The sequence below is a fragment of the Carassius gibelio genome, chromosome B21, assembly GCF_023724105.1.
Source record: "Carassius gibelio isolate Cgi1373 ecotype wild population from Czech Republic chromosome B21, carGib1.2-hapl.c, whole genome shotgun sequence".
NCBI classification, from domain to species: domain Eukaryota; kingdom Metazoa; phylum Chordata; class Actinopteri; order Cypriniformes; family Cyprinidae; genus Carassius; species Carassius gibelio.
Genome location: NC_068416.1, coordinates 21,159,507 through 21,177,372, shown reverse-complemented (window position 1 = coordinate 21,177,372; position 17,866 = coordinate 21,159,507). Strand labels below are relative to the sequence as shown.

The following is a 17,866-nucleotide window of genomic DNA, read 5'->3' as shown; positions in this document are numbered from 1 at the left end:
AGAGGCATCAAAACACAATTGCACTTACAGTCCTACATTTCAATCTCGCATCCAGGGTTCATTTTCTGTCCAACAGAGAGCAAGAGGAGCCCTGATTCGCGTGCTTGGGTGGAATAAGAGGGAGGTGATGTTGTGACGTTGACGGCTGATTGTATTCAGACCTGTGGTCCCCCTAATTAAAACTCCCCTCCACCAAAACAAAAGCCTCATCAATTCACTTTATTTATGTGCTCACCACTTGTGGACTCATTTGTTTTATGTGTTTTGGCTGTCATTCCTGTAATAATTGTACTTTTTGCTGTATAATTGTACAGTTTAGAATTCACATATGCCACATTTATATTTCATGATACACGTTAAACTGAATTCATGAACAAATGAGTCGGTTCCTTTAATGAAGAGTTACAAATGAGCTATGAGTTATTTTAATGAACAGCTTCATTTATCAGATTGAATCAATCTAATGAATCCTTAACTGAGCTTTTAACACTTAAATTTTACTGAACTTTCTCAGTAAAAATAATTTTCAGTGATAATTTTAATAATAATTTTATATAATTTTAATTTTAATAATAATTTTCAAGTATCAAAATTATGCAAGTTTTGTAACAGTTTCATAACCGTACATCTAAGTATATACACTAACATAAAAAAAGTAAGTTTGTAGGATATATATATATATATATATATATATATATATATATATATTTAAAGGAATCTCACACATAAAGGCTCACCAATTTATTTGATCAAACCTATAAAAACAGTAATATTGTGAAATTCATTCACTCAACAAAAATTCATTAGTATTAATATAAAAAAAAAATCTCCAGTCTTTCAAATGCAAAAATTAGCCAATGACATTAAATATTTGGCTGGACACAATGTTCCGTTCCCTTCGTTCAAATTAAAACAGACAGAACAGCCGACTCAGAAAGACACTGCACTGTGCTGGCTCAGGTCCTCCACCTTCCCACAATCCCCTGCTGTGCTCCACTGGAGCATAAATCAGGACGCTCTCTGCGAGACGACTTCTTTTTTTTTTCGTCTGGGGGGTCTTATCTGTGGTGACAGCTCTGCATATGGCTGATGAGGTGCGGTACAAGGATGAGAGTCCCAGAGCGAGCGCTTCGTCTGCGGAGCTCCGCGGGGCTGCAGTGTGGGCCGCCGCCGCTGCTTCTTGTAATTACCAGAGCCAGAGCTGGCAAGCTTACAACAACACCAATCCACAGAGGAGGGCCACGAACAAAGCTTGCATACAAATACGTTCGCTCATTTCCAAAGTGCATGCACACACACACACACACACACACACACACACACACACACACACACACACACACACACACACACACACATATAGAGAGGTACATATATACAAACAAATGACCCATGGTGAAGGGACAGTGTCACAACAGACACATTTTTGATTTGCGTCATGCATGCATGTACTTATGTCAGAACACTGCAACCCACAGATACACACAGACAGATATCAGACACGAGGGATCAACCCATGCAGAGAATGTAGACTGTGCTGTATAACTTACCTGTTTATGTGAGTGTGTTAAAAACAAACCCACATCATAGCAAGCTCATTCTAGTTTAACACGTGTGTTGGCTAGAGAGACACACCCAAACCGAATACCATAGTAACCACATCTACCACCAAAATATCACAGTTATAGTTACTGGTTATGGAAGCTAAAAAAAGATAATTGAGTTTTCATCTCACAATTCTGACTTTTTTCGAGTTATAAAGTCAGAATAGCAATATGTAAAGTCAAAATTGTGAGTTATAAACTTTTTCTTTCAAGTCTGATTTTATATCGCGAAATTCATACTTTTCTTCCCCCAAATGTGAGTTTATATACCACTATTATGACTTTTTTTCTCAGAATTGCGAAATGATTAACTTGCGATTGACTTTCATACTGATTTATATCACATACTGTAATTCAGACCTTGTAACTAGCAATGGAAAAATATATGAATTGCATGATATGATTTTTGTTGCTACGCAGTTGCTGAGGTCCTCTGATTGTATTTTTTGTGTTGCTATGCAGTTGCTAAGGTCTTATGATTGTATTTTTTGTGTTGCTATGCCGTTGCTAAGGTGTTCTGCGTGGATTTGTTTTGTGTTTGTAGTTCTTAAGGCGCTCTAGTTGTTTGTATTGTTGCTATGCAGTTGCTAAGGTCCTCTGAATGTATTTTTTGTGTTGCTATGCAGTTGCTTAGGTTCTCTGGATTTGTTTGCGTTGCTATGGAGTTGCTAAGGTCTTGTGTTTGTATTTGTTTGTGTTACTTTGCAGTTGTTAAGGTCTTCTGATTTTATTGTTATTGTGTGTTGCTATGCAGTTGCTAATGTGTTTTGTGGATATTTAGTGTTGCTCTGTAGCTAGGCTTTTCTGATTGGATTTGTTCACATTGCTATGCAGTTTCCAGGGTGTTCTATGAGGGTTTTTAGTGTCACTATGCAGTTGCTAGGGTGTTCCGAGTGGACTTGTGTTGCTATGCAGTAGCTCGGGTGTTCTGGGTGATTGGTTACCATCCGAAAAGTTCCCCATCATAACTTTCTATGATATTCCAGTCCCTAGATATCGTTCAAGTACCTCCTTCAATGTTAATAAAAGTGATTTTTTTCAGCCATTTTGTCGCTCGCTGGGCAAAAATCATAAATCTAATCGCTCTGAAAAGTAATAGCACACCTCTTCTCAATAATCTGCATCATTTGATGTATCATTCCTATCAGCAGTAGAAATGGTGCGGGACAAACTGCGCTGAACATTAATACTGTACTTAAGGTCAGTAATGTATTTTATGGTAATATAGAGGGAACTATGGTTACTATGGTACATTTTGAAAAGGTAAGCGAGAGATTGTTTAACCTACCTCCATCAAATCTATCAGCCAGAGGAGTCTTTCCTGTTTTATTGAGAGGGATAGGGAATGCGGTGTTAAACTGTTCCTGCAATTTACACTGGGAGTCAGCAGGCTTAAAAATCTGTCAGCAAACTCTTCTCCATCTGTCACAGCAACATCACACCCCTGAGACGGCTACGAATCTAAACAGCTGTGCTTTCACAACGAGACGTGGATGAGCTGAGGTGAGACATGGCTGGACAGAGCGAGAAAGGAGGACAGACAGGTTTCGAGTGATGGACGTAAAAGCCTTCAACAGAAAGGACAAAAGCTGTTTCCCACAGCCCTTCATCTTTGTATCCCAGTAATCTGCACACACCTTCTTTGTGCCCAAATTGCCCACCAATTTTGTGAACGGCTTTTTATGTCACACACAATAACAATGCCATCCACTCATCCCACAGCAATACAGATGCACAGCCTTAAACACTTCCTGTCTGAAATTATATATGCAGACACAATGGGTCGGATTCAATAATAATTGCACACAAGAGTTCAATAGAGATTCATCAAGTCATTTTGAATATATGGATGTTCTTTCTTACCCGTGCGGAGCTGAGGGTGGTGTTGGTCATGAAGCTGGCTGAGGAAGAGGCCAGTGTATCAGGGTACGAGACCATGGAGGAGGAGTCTTGAAACCCAGCTCCGCCACCCTGCCTCGCCTTCAGGGCCTCAATCTCTCGTCTCAAAACCAGGGCATCAAATCTCTCCACATCCTGAGGGGTCACGAGCCCCCTCACCTCTGATAGTAGAGAGAACTGCAAACACACACACGTACAGAGACATGAATGTGACCGGGCTCGTGTTGATTGTTTAACTCTCAGGGGCTTTAATATGTTTATAAATGGGAATGTATTTTAAGGTTATACTTGCTTTAAATCACCAGACATTGATGGCACAATATACTGAGGGCGCTTCTGGATAATGTCAGAGTTATGTATATTATTACTAATAATTCATTCAGCCAGTAAACGTCTTTAATTAAAAAAATATATATAAAAAGTTTAGAGATGATAAGGGTTTTTAATCTTTTATAAACTAAAGTATGTTGTGAAATTATTGCAATTTAACAATTTTTTTTTCTGTTTTTAATATATATATATATATATATATATATATATATATATATATATATATATATATATATATATATATATATATATATATATATATATATATATAGGGATATATATAGACACACACACACACACAGACAGGGTTCTTATTCTGATGAATAGAAAATTCAAAAGAACATCATATATTTAAAAAAGACATTTTTGTGACATTATAAAGTTTCTTTCACTTTTTGATGCATCCTTGATAAGTAAATGCAATAAATTGTGCAAAACAATAGTGTATCCTTAATAAATTTACTGTCATAAACCAGCATTATCGTCATAAGAAAATAAATGAAATGACAAAGAATCAAAAAACTTGCACAGTTTTAAAAAATACCATATTAAATCTTAAAATAAAAAGAAAATCTTTTTTTATAATTACTATTACTATATTACTATTTTTACTCTATTTTCAATTCTTTGTAACAATAAATATAAAAGTATAAATACTAAAGAAATACACTAGTGAGCAAAAACATTAGTAATTTAAATGCCTCCACCTTGGCATGTGTATTGAACAGCTCAAAGAGGGCCATGACCAGCTGCTCAACACCGATGTGACCATCGCGGTACTCCTGGATGTAGTAGCCCATGGTCTGCCTCTCTGGTTCGGTCAGCAGATGTCTGGCCTGTTCCTCCAGCATGGCCCTGCTCTGATTCACCAAACTGGACAGAGTCACCTGAGATCCCGCCACACCTTTATAAAAGCCACCCTGAGGACAATAGTGAAAAGAAGAAACGCAAATATTTCAAGAGAAGAAATGCAATATTAATACTGATATTCAAACACCTGTGGCTCACTGAGCCTCAAAGCACACATTTGAAATCTTTCAACATCACTGGATAAGTCTCTGGTTCATTACTGATATTCTAACGCTCATCTCCATGGCGTTTCTTACCCTCCTCCCAATTTGCTCTCTCTCATGTTTCAGCCTCTCTCCTCGAGAGCAGCTTTTCCTTTAATTAGTCTCCTAACCAAAAAGCACTGCTCCAGAATCAACATGATCATTGATCAGTGTAATGCTCAGCCTAGAAATTACATGCTCTCCAAGATACCAAAACACTCAATCAAACCAATATGGAAAACTAGCTTGATAACTAACTTGCTTGCTACACACCGACCTATGAGATGGGCTTGATGTACACTTTAGATCAATCTGTGGTGTATCGCATGCCTTAAATTCATTTCATCTACTTATGTCTGCTTGAACAGCCTATTGAATGTTGTTGGGTGGAGATGCATGTTTGTCAGCGGTCTGGTTTGCAGGTGCAGTCGAGCAGCACTAGTGTCTATGTTATCAAAGCGTCAAAAGACACGAGGCTTTGAACTGAGCTCGATCAATACAGACAGAGACAGCGGTTGAGATGAGTGAATGCTGAACGTGTCTGAACTATTCTTGCCCTTATTCTTTTCTTTCTCTTTAGAACAATGTGTGTTTTGTGTTTAAACGCTGCAAGTTAGATAAGCTCTATCGTACAGCACTCCCACAGGAACTAATGCATTTCCGTTGCATCAAATGACAGACCATTTATTTTCACAGTATTTCGAAGGAAATTTCCCTGACCGGTTTGACCCATGAGGCTAATGTCCTTTCCTGGACATTGAAGAATAACTAGTCGAGAAAGTTGCTGTTCTTGCAAACCCAAGCTAGAGACTAAAAGAACACAATTAAGAACAGAACCGGCACAGTGAACAAATACCTGGGAAATTATTGAATGTGATACAATACAATTTGTGTAAGTTCAGAAAAAAAACCCTAAAAAAATAAATGCCTAATACATTAATCTCACCAGGGCCAGAGTCCATAGACTATAATTTATGTCATCCATTTACTTTATTTCCACTTTCTTTTCTGTAAACCCAGTGATTTCACATAAATTCCCTTAGTTAGAAACTCATGAAGTAGCTGTGCTGTTGAACTGAAATTCATCCTCACCCAAAGAACGAACTGTTTCTGAAACATTGCTGAAGCCAACCACTGTAGCCAAGATTCATTATATATATATATATATAAACACACACACACACACACACACACACACACATAGATATATAAAGTTTGGGTCAGTAAGACTTTTTTTACATAAATTTACACTATTTAGAAATGGTAGGATTTCTATATGTTTTAAAAGAATGCTTATCAAGGCCACATTTATTTAATCAAAAAGTAATATTGTGAAATATTATTACAATTTAAAAGAACTGTTTTCTGTTTGAGTATATTTAATTTATATCTGAATTTTTAGCAGCCATTACTCCAGTGCTTTAATGCTGAAAACTTCATTATTTTGTGTAAATTTATTACATTTTTGCTGAATTCCTTGATAAATAGAAAGTTCAAAAGAACAGTGTTTATTTGAAATAGATGTGTGGTAACAGTGTAAATTCTTCCTGTCACTTTTGATAAATCTAATGCATCCTTGCTGCACACAAGTATTTCTTCTTACTGACCTCCAAACCTTTGAACTGTACTATATATATATATATATATATATATATATATATAGTAGCTATAAGACTTTTCAGATGAGAACACAAGCGTCTCTGTCTAGTTTGATGTTGAGAGGTTCAAAAGCCCTGCCCTGCACAGCACTCTGGGATATCAGCTCCACTGCTCTATTACAAAAAGCAAAGCTGGAGCAGAATCTCTCCAACAAAAGATGATCAATAAACTAGCAAGAAAAATGTGAGGTTATATAATTCCTTTAGAATGATAGCGGCCAAGATGGGATCGATCACGCGCCATCTGTAGCGTTACAACCTTTATGGTTACCCATTATGACATCACTCGACTGGCAGCCTCTTTAATCACAGGAACACATAATTGCTGATCAATATCATAACTTTAGGACAGCACAATCAGAACAAGTGTTTTGTCCGCCCGAACCGCGTTGTGAGACTGCAGCCGTGCTCCCACACATCACACCCCAGTGGATTTGAATAGGGCTTGAATGAGACAATTTATCCCTAGATTGAGCTTTATCTGAAAGAAACTTGAGATGACTCACCTCTAAAAAGAGTGGAAAGGAATTTTCTCTCAAATAAAATAGAATGCAAATGTAAAAATAATGAAATAAGGTGCCCTATAGGGGATATGTCTCTGGACTAAAAGAAGGCTCGTCCTTGGAAGAAGTTCAGCAAAGTGAAGGCCAGGAAAACACAGAGTAGTTCATCCTGAAGTGGGACTGAATATTATAAAAAAATAATATAAAAATATAAATGAACCAACACAACCAAAATCAATCTGAGATGGATGGATGGATCAACTGATATAACAATAGATAGATAGCTAGATAGATGAAAACATGACTTTTAAAGTCTTTCTGTTCCATCAAAATTATTTGAAAACAAATTAATCTCACTCCTGCTGTCACATTAGCTCTAACTGCTAAAACATAAGGCCACTCAGCAATAGATTAAATAATTAGATGATCAAGATCAGTGTCACCTTGGTTAGACGTTAATTAAAATGACAAATGTTTGTGTTCGGGAGCTGCTGTCGGTTACAGCTCTATCTGTCTCATTATCAGAGTTTTAATCTTACCGACGGCATGGGGAGAATGACTAAGCTCTTCAACATCTCGCCTCTCAGACAATATTACCATCCCGACTCGACTATGGCCCATGTCGAAATCGGAGCTTCATTTCCTCTCTCTTGAGCTACATTAAGTCCTGCGCTTCGAAGAGCACGTCTCTCCCAAAGCGATGATAGATTTTTACACCTCTTTTTAGGACTGTGGCAGAGCCGAGCAGTCAATAGATGTCCTAAAGGCACACCGGAGATACACGCTCACAGATAAGCAAGCTTTCTTGTACACAGACCAAACCAAACATTAAAAAAGCAGCTTGTCAAACCATGTGTCAGCAGAGGTAAAAAAAAAAAAAGAACAAAGTGGTGGATGAATTATATGTCGCCTTACACCTTTAAGTGTATTAGGATTTGTCAGGGGAACCTCCAGTCCCATTTTCAGAAATGTTCAATATTTTTATGTTTTATTGTGCTTTGTTTACTGTGCTAATGCCATTGTGCTAGACCCCTGAGGGCCACCGTAGTTCTGGTCTTAAAAGGGCAATGTCAATTTGGAGAATTCACTTAGCTTCGAAATGAGGGCAGCTGAAATGGGTTTAAGCTGCAATGAGTTGGCACAGAAGGGGTTGGCGTCATACAACGCAAGCCTCGCTTAGGATCTAGGCAGTGGAAAAAAGCGCCTTACTCAGCGAAGACTCGACAAGGTCACACAGCGAGGAATTCTGGCCTGCAAATAAGCAAAAAACTTCCCACAACTACAGGAAACTTCTGAGGCAGAGTAATTGTAATATTGCAGAAGTTCTCTTATGTGACTGGGACAGATCCCAGTTGTGACCCTACATTATGTAACTCTGTTTTCGTATTTTGTGAGCACTGCGAGTGTTAAACTAGGCAGAGAGCGTAAAATACAACCAGACGTGAACCCACTCTCAAATATCTGAATCAGAAATGAGTTTCAGCTGCAGTCAATGCTACAGATGTAAACTGGTTGCTGTCTGTTGAATGTGTGATACAGTTTAGAATGTTTCTGAAAAGTAATAACACTTGCTCCTACCTGACCTACAATTAATCAAAGCACCGCTCACTGAGCATCACACAATTACTTTTCCAATTATTAATTGTCTGCGGGGAGCTTTAAATGTATACTGATGAAAACATAATGAAGCATTTATGTGATTATCAATTTATACGCCTGGATCCTTCTGCAGGCAAATGCTGGAAAATCTTGTAAGGGAACTGAAAGACTAAAAAAAGTATTTGTTATATACATTTGTAATATGTTATTTAAAAAAAAAATTGCTTCTGTTAAGCAATGCATGTTTGTTGCGACATGCATTTTTACTGCAGCTACTGTGATGATTAAAATATGAACCGTTATTTCATAGGAATTGCATAACGTAAATACAATTACACACTTGTGTCTACATATCAGGGGTGATTTATGACTGACTGTGCCTCTCTCACACAAACTGATGTATGTAACTTATCAATGTCCTCTGAAGCATCGTAGAGCTGCGAGTCTTTGGAATACAAAGTGAGTACTGCAAAAGCTCATAGCCCACAGACATGAGCCCAGACACTTCATCTAACCGTGTCCTTTAGCCTGTCATTCCCACTGTATGCAATAATCAGCCCCGTCGTAATAAGTCAGAGCTCACGCACTGCCCAGGCTTTATTGGAATCCGTTGTTTTGTGCATAAACCTCGGCTTACAGAGGAGGACCTTGTAAAACCCTGATCATCGGGTGGGTCACCTTGCTGTTTTTATTCCTCTTCACAATCTCTCCGCCTCTGTCTTATCCCATCCTGTCTTTTTATGCCTTCTATTCTTGTACTCTCTTCTATCCATATTTTTTCATTTTTAACAAGAGTTATTCCTGTTATGAAGGCCATTTTGTGTCTCTAACATATTTCTATAACATATAATATAATATATAACATCTCGAAGGGATAGTTCATGCAGAAAAGTTGTGTCTTCATTTCTCGTTTTGGTTGCTATTATTTTAAATACCAAAATGTTAAAACATTTCTCAAAATCTCACCTTTTATTTTCCACAGAAGAAATAAAATCATATAGGTTTTGGAATGCCCTGAGGTTGAGTTATTGATGATAATTCTTATAAAATCGCTATTTTTTTTGTATGTATTGATGGATGTATTTGTATGTGTGTGTGTGTGTGCGCACACATACATACAGACATATACATATATATATATATATTATTTGGTGTAGTATTATTGAATATGTTTTGAATATTTTATCTTACAATGCACTTTCTGCATTAATTCAATATTAGTATTGCTAAGCAGAAAAGTCAGTAAACTTCAACTCAGCTTAGCTCTTTTGGGTCAGCTAAATATATTTCATAAACATTACACTCACAATTTTTATGGATGAAAATTCTATTAGTTTGTTTCCACTTATCAAAAAGTGATAATTGTAAATAAATTCACTAATATTTTTTGCTGTGCCCCCAGATGCTGCTCTAATTAAACAGGCAATTTACTAAAATCTATTCCAGGTGTTCCTTAATTTTTTCCTTTCCCCAGGAGAAAATTTAAACAAAACAGGTTTTTATTAAGAATATTGTTTTAATTGATAAACAATTTATATGTGTCCCCAATTTGCTTCTTTTTAGAAATCCTTTTTTTTTTTATTACATTTTTTTTGCCCTTTACTAACAAAAACAGTTCACTATTGCCTTTGTCCCCCTGAAAGTAATATCATTTCTGATTCAAAAGCAACAGAAAAAAAAACTAATCTAGAAAATCAGTATAATATAATTTTAAAAAGATGCTTAAAAGTCAAAGTACTGTAACATATCCTGTAATTGCCAATGACTAACATTAATCAAGTTAATAATAAGTTTATGTACCGGATCTGGATCAAAACATATCTGAAAGTGTGGTATATGCTATTATAGAAATACATTTTTATATTGCATAAGCATAATCATTTTCTAAAAGTCGCAGTACAAAAGGTACCGCATTAGAGATCGACCCTTCTATTACTTCCTGTTCTCTCATATATTACAATATGGCTTTACACCAGTCTCAAACACACACACACACACACACACACACACACACACAGTGATGGTAAGAATGTTAAGTGCATGTTTCTTTTGCGGAAACCAGTCTGAATACAGATCACCTTGGATACCATATGCCCAGGGGATCAAAGCCTCTTGGCAGCGTCTACCTGACACTCTCTTTACCCAGACCGAGACGATAATTTACAGCGATACCACCTTCCTCTTTCATCCCATTCTCTTCCATCTCTTGTCCTTCCTACGTCTTTCTGTTCTCCTCATTATGTCCACAAACGTCCTCTTTCTTTCTAGCCACAGTACAGGAACAGGTGTGTGATTGCCTGCCTAGAGTCACAGCCACAGTCGCCCTGTTCCCATATCAACCAATAATGATATGTGACCAAATATGAAATGACCTGTGATTCTGACTCCTTTTCCCTTGCGATTACTCTGGCTAAGGTAAGTTCTTTAGTTCATGTTCTTTAGGTTATCAAAGCAATGCAAATACACGAGTCTGATCTATTATGCAGCTTAATCACTCACTATGGCTCATTTGCATAACAACAAAATATCCTCACTATGGAGGACAAAAGAGAGGCTCTTTGAACATAAATAGACCTGCAAAAAAGATCCTGGAGGGATTTGATTAGGCTGCATTCCTGTTATTCTGTAGCTTTTGAACTCTGTAACTTAATAATATATATATATGCAGTACAGATCAAAACTTTTGGACACACCTTCTCATTCAAAGAGTTTTTTTTTATTGTCATGACTATGAAAATTGTAGAGTCACACTGAAGGCTTCAAGGGCTATTTGACCAAGAAGGAGAGTCCTCCACAGTCACCGGACCTGAACCCAGTCGAGATGGTTTAGGGGTGAGCTGGACCGCAGACAGAAGGCAAAAGGGCCAAAAGTGCTAAGCATCTCTCGGGGAACTCCTTCAAGACTGTTGGAAGACCATTTCAGGTGACTACCTCCTGAAGCTCATCAAAAGAACGCCAAGAGTGTGCAAAGCAGGAATCAAAGCAAAAGGTGGCTACTTTGAAGAACCTACAATATGACATATTTTCAGTTGTTTCACACTTTTGTCATGTATATAATTCCATATATAATTCCACATGTGTTAATTCATAGTTTTGATGCCTTCGGTGTGACTCTACAATTTTCATAGTCATGAAAATAAAGAAAACTCTTTGAATGAGAAGGTGTGTCCAAACTTTTGGTCTGTACTGTATATCTTTGTAAAGAAGTGTTCAAGAAGTATACAATACTTTCAGAAGTATGTTCCGGTCAAGCTCTGACACTTACAAAGAGTCTTGGGATGAGCGAACAAAAAGACACGTTTTGTAATTTCTATAGTTAACGTATGTACTGTAACTAATTATCTTCATTTAGAGGTTCAGCAAATGAGTTTAAGTAATTGAATTACACTTCAATTGAGTATTTTATTATTAAAATGTTTAATTATTAATAGAATGCATTAACATTGCTCTCTCCAGGCTGGGCTATTGCAATGCTCTTATAGCAGATCTTCCAGCCAGTTCTATCAAACCTTTACAATTAATTAATCCATAAAGCGCAACAATATGCACTGGCTACCAATAGCTGCTCGTATAAAATTCAAGGCATTAAAGTTTGCCTACAAAACCACCACTGGCTTTGCACCTCTTTATGTAAATTCATTACTTCAGAGTTATGTGCCCTCTAGAAGCTTGCATTCTGCAAGTGAACATCGCTTGAAACGTCACAAAATCATTTTCACAGACTTTTACATTAAATGTTCCCTCCTGGTGGAATGACCTGCCCAACTTAGTACTTGGCCATCTTCAAGAATCGGCTAAAAACACATATCTTCCATCTTTATTTGTCCCTCTAACCTAGATTGCGCCAATCTTTTTCTATATAATCTCTATTTCTATATTTTCCTTATATAATAAAAAAACAACCTTGCTACATGTACTGCATTCAGCTAACTGAGACCTTTTATAGCAATTGCACATCATTGCTCTTTTGTTAATTTTTATTGCTTCTGTTGTCCTCATTTGTAAGTCGTTTTGTTTAAAAGCGTCTGCTAAATGACTAAATGTAAATGTACCATTCATTTGTTTACATTTAAATTTAATTTGGAATCATCTTACAGATCTAATTAAGATAAATGTACCGCATAGTGCAAAAGACCATTATAAGTTCTTGTTAGCACCTCTATAATGACAATAAATAGGGTACATCTATCCTAAATGGTCTAGAGCTCACCAGCATTTGCAGAGCGCTCTTCAAAGATCACCTTAACTATCTTGCTCACTCTTCTAACGCTGCTGAAACTAAACTGTGAAGAACATTTTGCTCAAATATAGAAACATGGTACTCACCTTTGTTGATGCTGATGCTCCCTGGTCCAGAGAGAGACTGTGAGAGAGAGGTAAACATGGAGAAATCAATAGCATATACATGCTCTACAATCTCCTCAAACATCCACAAATAGACACAGAATCATACAGAGACACTGACACACTGCAATATATGAAAGTGATCTAGTTTCTGGTTTCTGTAAGATTTCTGTAAGATTTAGTGACTCTAAAGACTGGAGTAACGGCTGCTGAATAAATTGCATCTTTGCAAGAGTTATTTAAATGAGTTTTTACTGTACATTTTCAAATAAATGCAGCCTCGGTGAGTACAGGTACAGTGTGTACAGTACTTTAGCAATGAACTTTTGTGGCGTACTCTCCTTGTGGAGGGTGTCAATTAGGGTCTTCTGGACATCTGTCAGATCAGCAGTCTTCCCCATGATTGTGTAGCCTAGTGACCCGGACTGAGAGACCATTTAAAGGCTCAGGAAACCTTTGCAGGTGTTTTGAGGTAATTAGCTGATTAGGGTGTGACACCATGACTTTTGAAAGGTGGAGTTTAATTCTCATATATTCCTATATATTACATCAGATTACATTATCACAGCTGAATGGCAAATCGCTGCATTCTCTGGTCAAAACCATTTGTATAATGATCACTAAACTGTATAACTGAAGATTGTGACAATAGTTTTCCAACATAGCTGTGCTTCACGTCTCTTGTATTACTCTGCAATAGTTTTGCAGTCATATCAAGAACAGCTATTTATCAAATTGTCAAACTGGTCGGTAACAATGATAGGTACAAACACTTCCCTGTAGCAGTTCTGTCCTTGGCTTTGACTTGAGCTTGAACTTGAGAAACATTTTTATAAAATGCCACCTTGCATTTTCCCCTTGGCATGACAGCAGAGCCCCTGGCTCACCTCATCAGCTAACCTCCATTAAAGAGAAGGTCCAGAGAACTGGCACAATACACACCTGAGCTGCTTTATGATCCGTTAGTGTGCTCACAGGTTCATATTGCACACACTCACAGATTCATAGTGCACACACTCACAGGTTCATATTCTCCAAAAACAGGCCATGAAAGACCAGCAGTGTCTGGAATAATCCCATGAACATGACTCCTTAATTTACAGTCCTCCAAATGCGAGCAGCCCGGGGGTTTGGAAAGAAGCTGATATTCAGAATTAAATAATTAAAACGCAGCTATTGTATAATCTGCTCTTATAACAGTAAATTAAACTAAGCCTGGAAGCTTCACCTCAGTCCTAATTAAATTACTGCGTCTGAACTGTACAGAACATTTTAATTTTTTTAAACAAGAACATTAATTCGAAGCACCAAGGCATGACTTTGGCTGTATTTAAGAACAAATTAACAAATCAGCGAACTATTTATTTTAGGTGAAACATTAGTATTGCTTAATGTGCAATAGACAGTGCTAGAAATGTATAATAGGCAAACATTTACTAAAAATATATGGATTTTGGACACTAACAAAACTGTCAGTAAATGACATTGGCATACTTTTTTTTTTTTTTTGTACTGTACCAAATCACTCAAAAATGAAAATTTGTTGAAAATATATTCATCTGTAGGTCATCCAAGAGTAGTTTGTTTCTTCATCTGAAAAATAAATTTAGCATTACACTGTTTGCTCACTAAAGAATCCTCTGCAGTGAATGGGTGCCGTTAGAATGAGAGACCAAACAGCTGATTAAACCATGACATTAATCCACAAGTAAACCTGTCCAGCAAGTAACATCTTGTGAGGTGAAAAGCTGCATGTTTTTTGCAAAGTACACTAGATGTTAATTGATGGACTGGAGAGGTGTGGATTAATAGTTTTTTTTTTAATCAGTTGTTTTCCTAATCGGTTGCAACATTTTTCAGCCTCTTGGCTGATATATATATATTCAGAAACACTGATTCATCTAGGAACGAAACCAGTTAATACTGTAGCTTTCCCATCTATGGACATGACTCCTTTATCTCTCTAACTTTCCTTGTTTCCTCACATTCCCATCACCGCATCACTCACCCCGTGACACTGCTGCTGGCCGAGCTGTCTGTAATCTGCGAGCTTGTGATCCACTTTGTCTCGCCCACTACAGTGCGGGCATGCGGTAGTCGCCCGACATCCTTCACCGTCATCATCAGGTGGTGTGAAGACTTCAGCACTCGCACGGCCTCATCGTGTGGGATGCTGAGGAAACTCCGGCCATTAACCTCCAGGATCTGATCGCCGACCTGTGGAGATGATGGAGCAGAGAGAGGAGAAGGTGGGTGGGCTGGCGGTGGCAGAGCAGGGCAGGAGGTAAAGGGGGGTTGTGATGAGGCCAGAGATGGGGCAGTCTGGACATCCAGAAGTCGACCATGGTAGAGTGGTGTGGTCAGGTTAAATTTGTGGAACAGCAGAAAAGAAAGTCAAAATTATGATGACTTACTGAAAGGAACGCACCCATAGACAAACATTTTAAATATTCATGCCCACTTAATAAATAGAATTTAAAAAGAGCACAAGTAAAATACACTATGCTATATACTTATAAATAATAGCTGATTCTGAATGGCACATATAGCCTACATTTTCAAATGTTTTTGTTATTTAAAACTATTATAAAAATGAATTTTCATTTATTGTAATAAAGCTAAAATATTATTTGATAGAATATTCTTTTGCAAATATGGTTTATTCCGAAAGTGATATTCTCATAAGTTTTCTATAAGCTGTGACATAAATCTGCGTGTTTTTTATATTTTATCTAAGGGCATTTTATAAATTTTTTTACATATAGAGGGCATTTTCCCACTAATCTCATTAATACTTCAATTTCAGTTATAATAATGTGCTAATGATACTTTTCAGCGAAATGAAAACCCCAGTAGGTTCTGAATGGCACATAAAGCCTAAATTTTCGAATGTTTTTCCAGACTGAGACGACTAGCGCATCGGGGACATCACGCAAGTTATGTTCTACGTAGACTGTATTGTAACCTTATCAAAGAACCTATTAAAATATAAACATATATTCCAAACATTAAATATAGGCTTTAGGGAATTGCACGCAACATACATGAATTTGTTTTTGTTTTAAATGACCCGCTCCGCAAATAAAGTGCCAATTTCTTTACCCGACCCGCAACACTAGCCCATGATACCCTTTCATTGCCTTTAACCTGCAAACTCTATAATAACGCTGGATAAAAAAAGAAGAAAGAGAACATCTTGCCTTCTTATTTCAGTCCACCACATGCTACTAAAAAAAATCCAGTTTGGCAAAGCATGTAGTCCTGCTTTTACTGTAAATGTAATATGTCTTAAATCAATCGCTTCATTTCTCAGTATTGGATGAGAAACTGAAGAGATGCCAAAAAAAGAGACATGCTGTAGCTTTAGTGCTACAAACAGGGTACATTTCTTCTGGATGGTTCTGACAAGTCTCCTCATCTCATCCATTCATCCTCCCACCCGTTGATCTGCTCTTTATCTTTTCCCCATGCTCCTTCTGCTTGTCACTCATTTATCTCACTCATTGTTTCTTCTTTTGTCAGTCCGGCTCTGAGTAAAATATTTCTATTTTGAAGCTCTTACTCTGGGATTAACTCGTCACAAAAGCAAACTAGTTCCATTTCTCTTTATCTTGCTCTTGTCCTGTTTTCATCACTATCGCTCAGTTTCATCCCAGCTTTCTTTATTGATCAATAGCCGCCTGCCCCTCTGCCCGCCCAAAGACGCTTGAGGGTAATTAAAGAGGCTTTGCAGTAATCATGATATTAATAAATTGTGCTCTTGATCAATTTAGACGCAATACAGCTTTGTTTTCCCAAAGAACACAAGAGAGGTGTTTGAAATCGATGCAGCAAATTCAAGCTCTTGCTTTCCCTAGCGAAACAGCCAATCATTAGCTCAGGTTTATCTTCCGGCATTTCTTTTCAGTTTATCACTCCAGAGTGTTCAAACGCTGTGAGACACCAGATACGCTTATTACAGGAAACACATCAAACCACTGAGGCATGTGAGAGAGAAACTCTTGAAAGGATATTAAAGGAATAGATCACCAAAAAATTTAAGTCTAAACCTCTATGACTTCAAAACAGTCAAAAAGAGAAATTCTCAAAAATGTCCAAGCTGCTTTAAAAAAAAAAAAAGTGCTGTAAATGGCTATAAAACTTTTTTCTGCAAGAGACAAAATGAGAATTCTCAAAAATGTCAATGCTCATATATATATATATATATATATATATATATATATATATATATATATATATATATATATATATATATATATAAATATATAAACAGTACTATAAAAGGCTATAAAAAAGTAAAAATATAAATTAAAAAAATTTAAAAAACTGCATGTTGCTTTTTTTAAAAACCAAACAAAACAGTGCTATAAATGGCTATAAAATGGCAAAAATAGCATCATAAAAGTGGTCCATATGAATTGCACATATTTAAACTTTGCTTTAGAAGACCTGAAATATAGTGCACAAGTACTATGGTCCATTGTTTTTAACTAAACCTACAATTAAAACTATTAAAAACTGTTGCCAGTAATTGAAATAAAGATGAAATGTAATTAATTATAAATATCAGGGGGAAAAAAGTGATAGAAAACATAGAATGCTGGCTGGCCAACTAACTCTAACTAACTATGATAGGTTAAAATTGATAGCCTGAATGCACTGTAAGTCGCTTTGGATAAAAGCGTCTGCTAAATGCATAAGTTTAATTTAATTTTACATTTAATTCAACTCAAATAAATAAGTTGAAGTACTAAAACTACAAAATCCCACAAAAAAAAAAATCACAAATAAAAATAAAATAAAGAATAAAAAACACCAAATAGCTAATAGCTAATAAAAAGAAATATATAGCTATATATATATATAGCTATATTGGC

The 17,866-nt window shown here is 36.7% G+C and overlaps 1 protein-coding gene across 1 annotated transcript in view; it reads right to left on the bottom strand.

Annotated features, from left to right (window-relative positions):
• Window positions 1-17,866, bottom strand: part of LOC127986446 (whirlin) — an 82,908-nt gene that overhangs the window by 11,787 nt on the left and 53,255 nt on the right. Inside the window, exons 5-8 of the mRNA XM_052588707.1 lie at window positions 14,998-15,206; window positions 12,972-13,008; window positions 4,541-4,753; window positions 3,468-3,680 (exon numbers count right to left, since the gene is read on the bottom strand). Coding sequence (XP_052444667.1) covers window positions 3,468-3,680; window positions 4,541-4,753; window positions 12,972-13,008; window positions 14,998-15,206 — 672 coding nt within the window. The remainder of the gene's footprint in view (window positions 1-3,467; window positions 3,681-4,540; window positions 4,754-12,971; window positions 13,009-14,997; window positions 15,207-17,866) is intronic.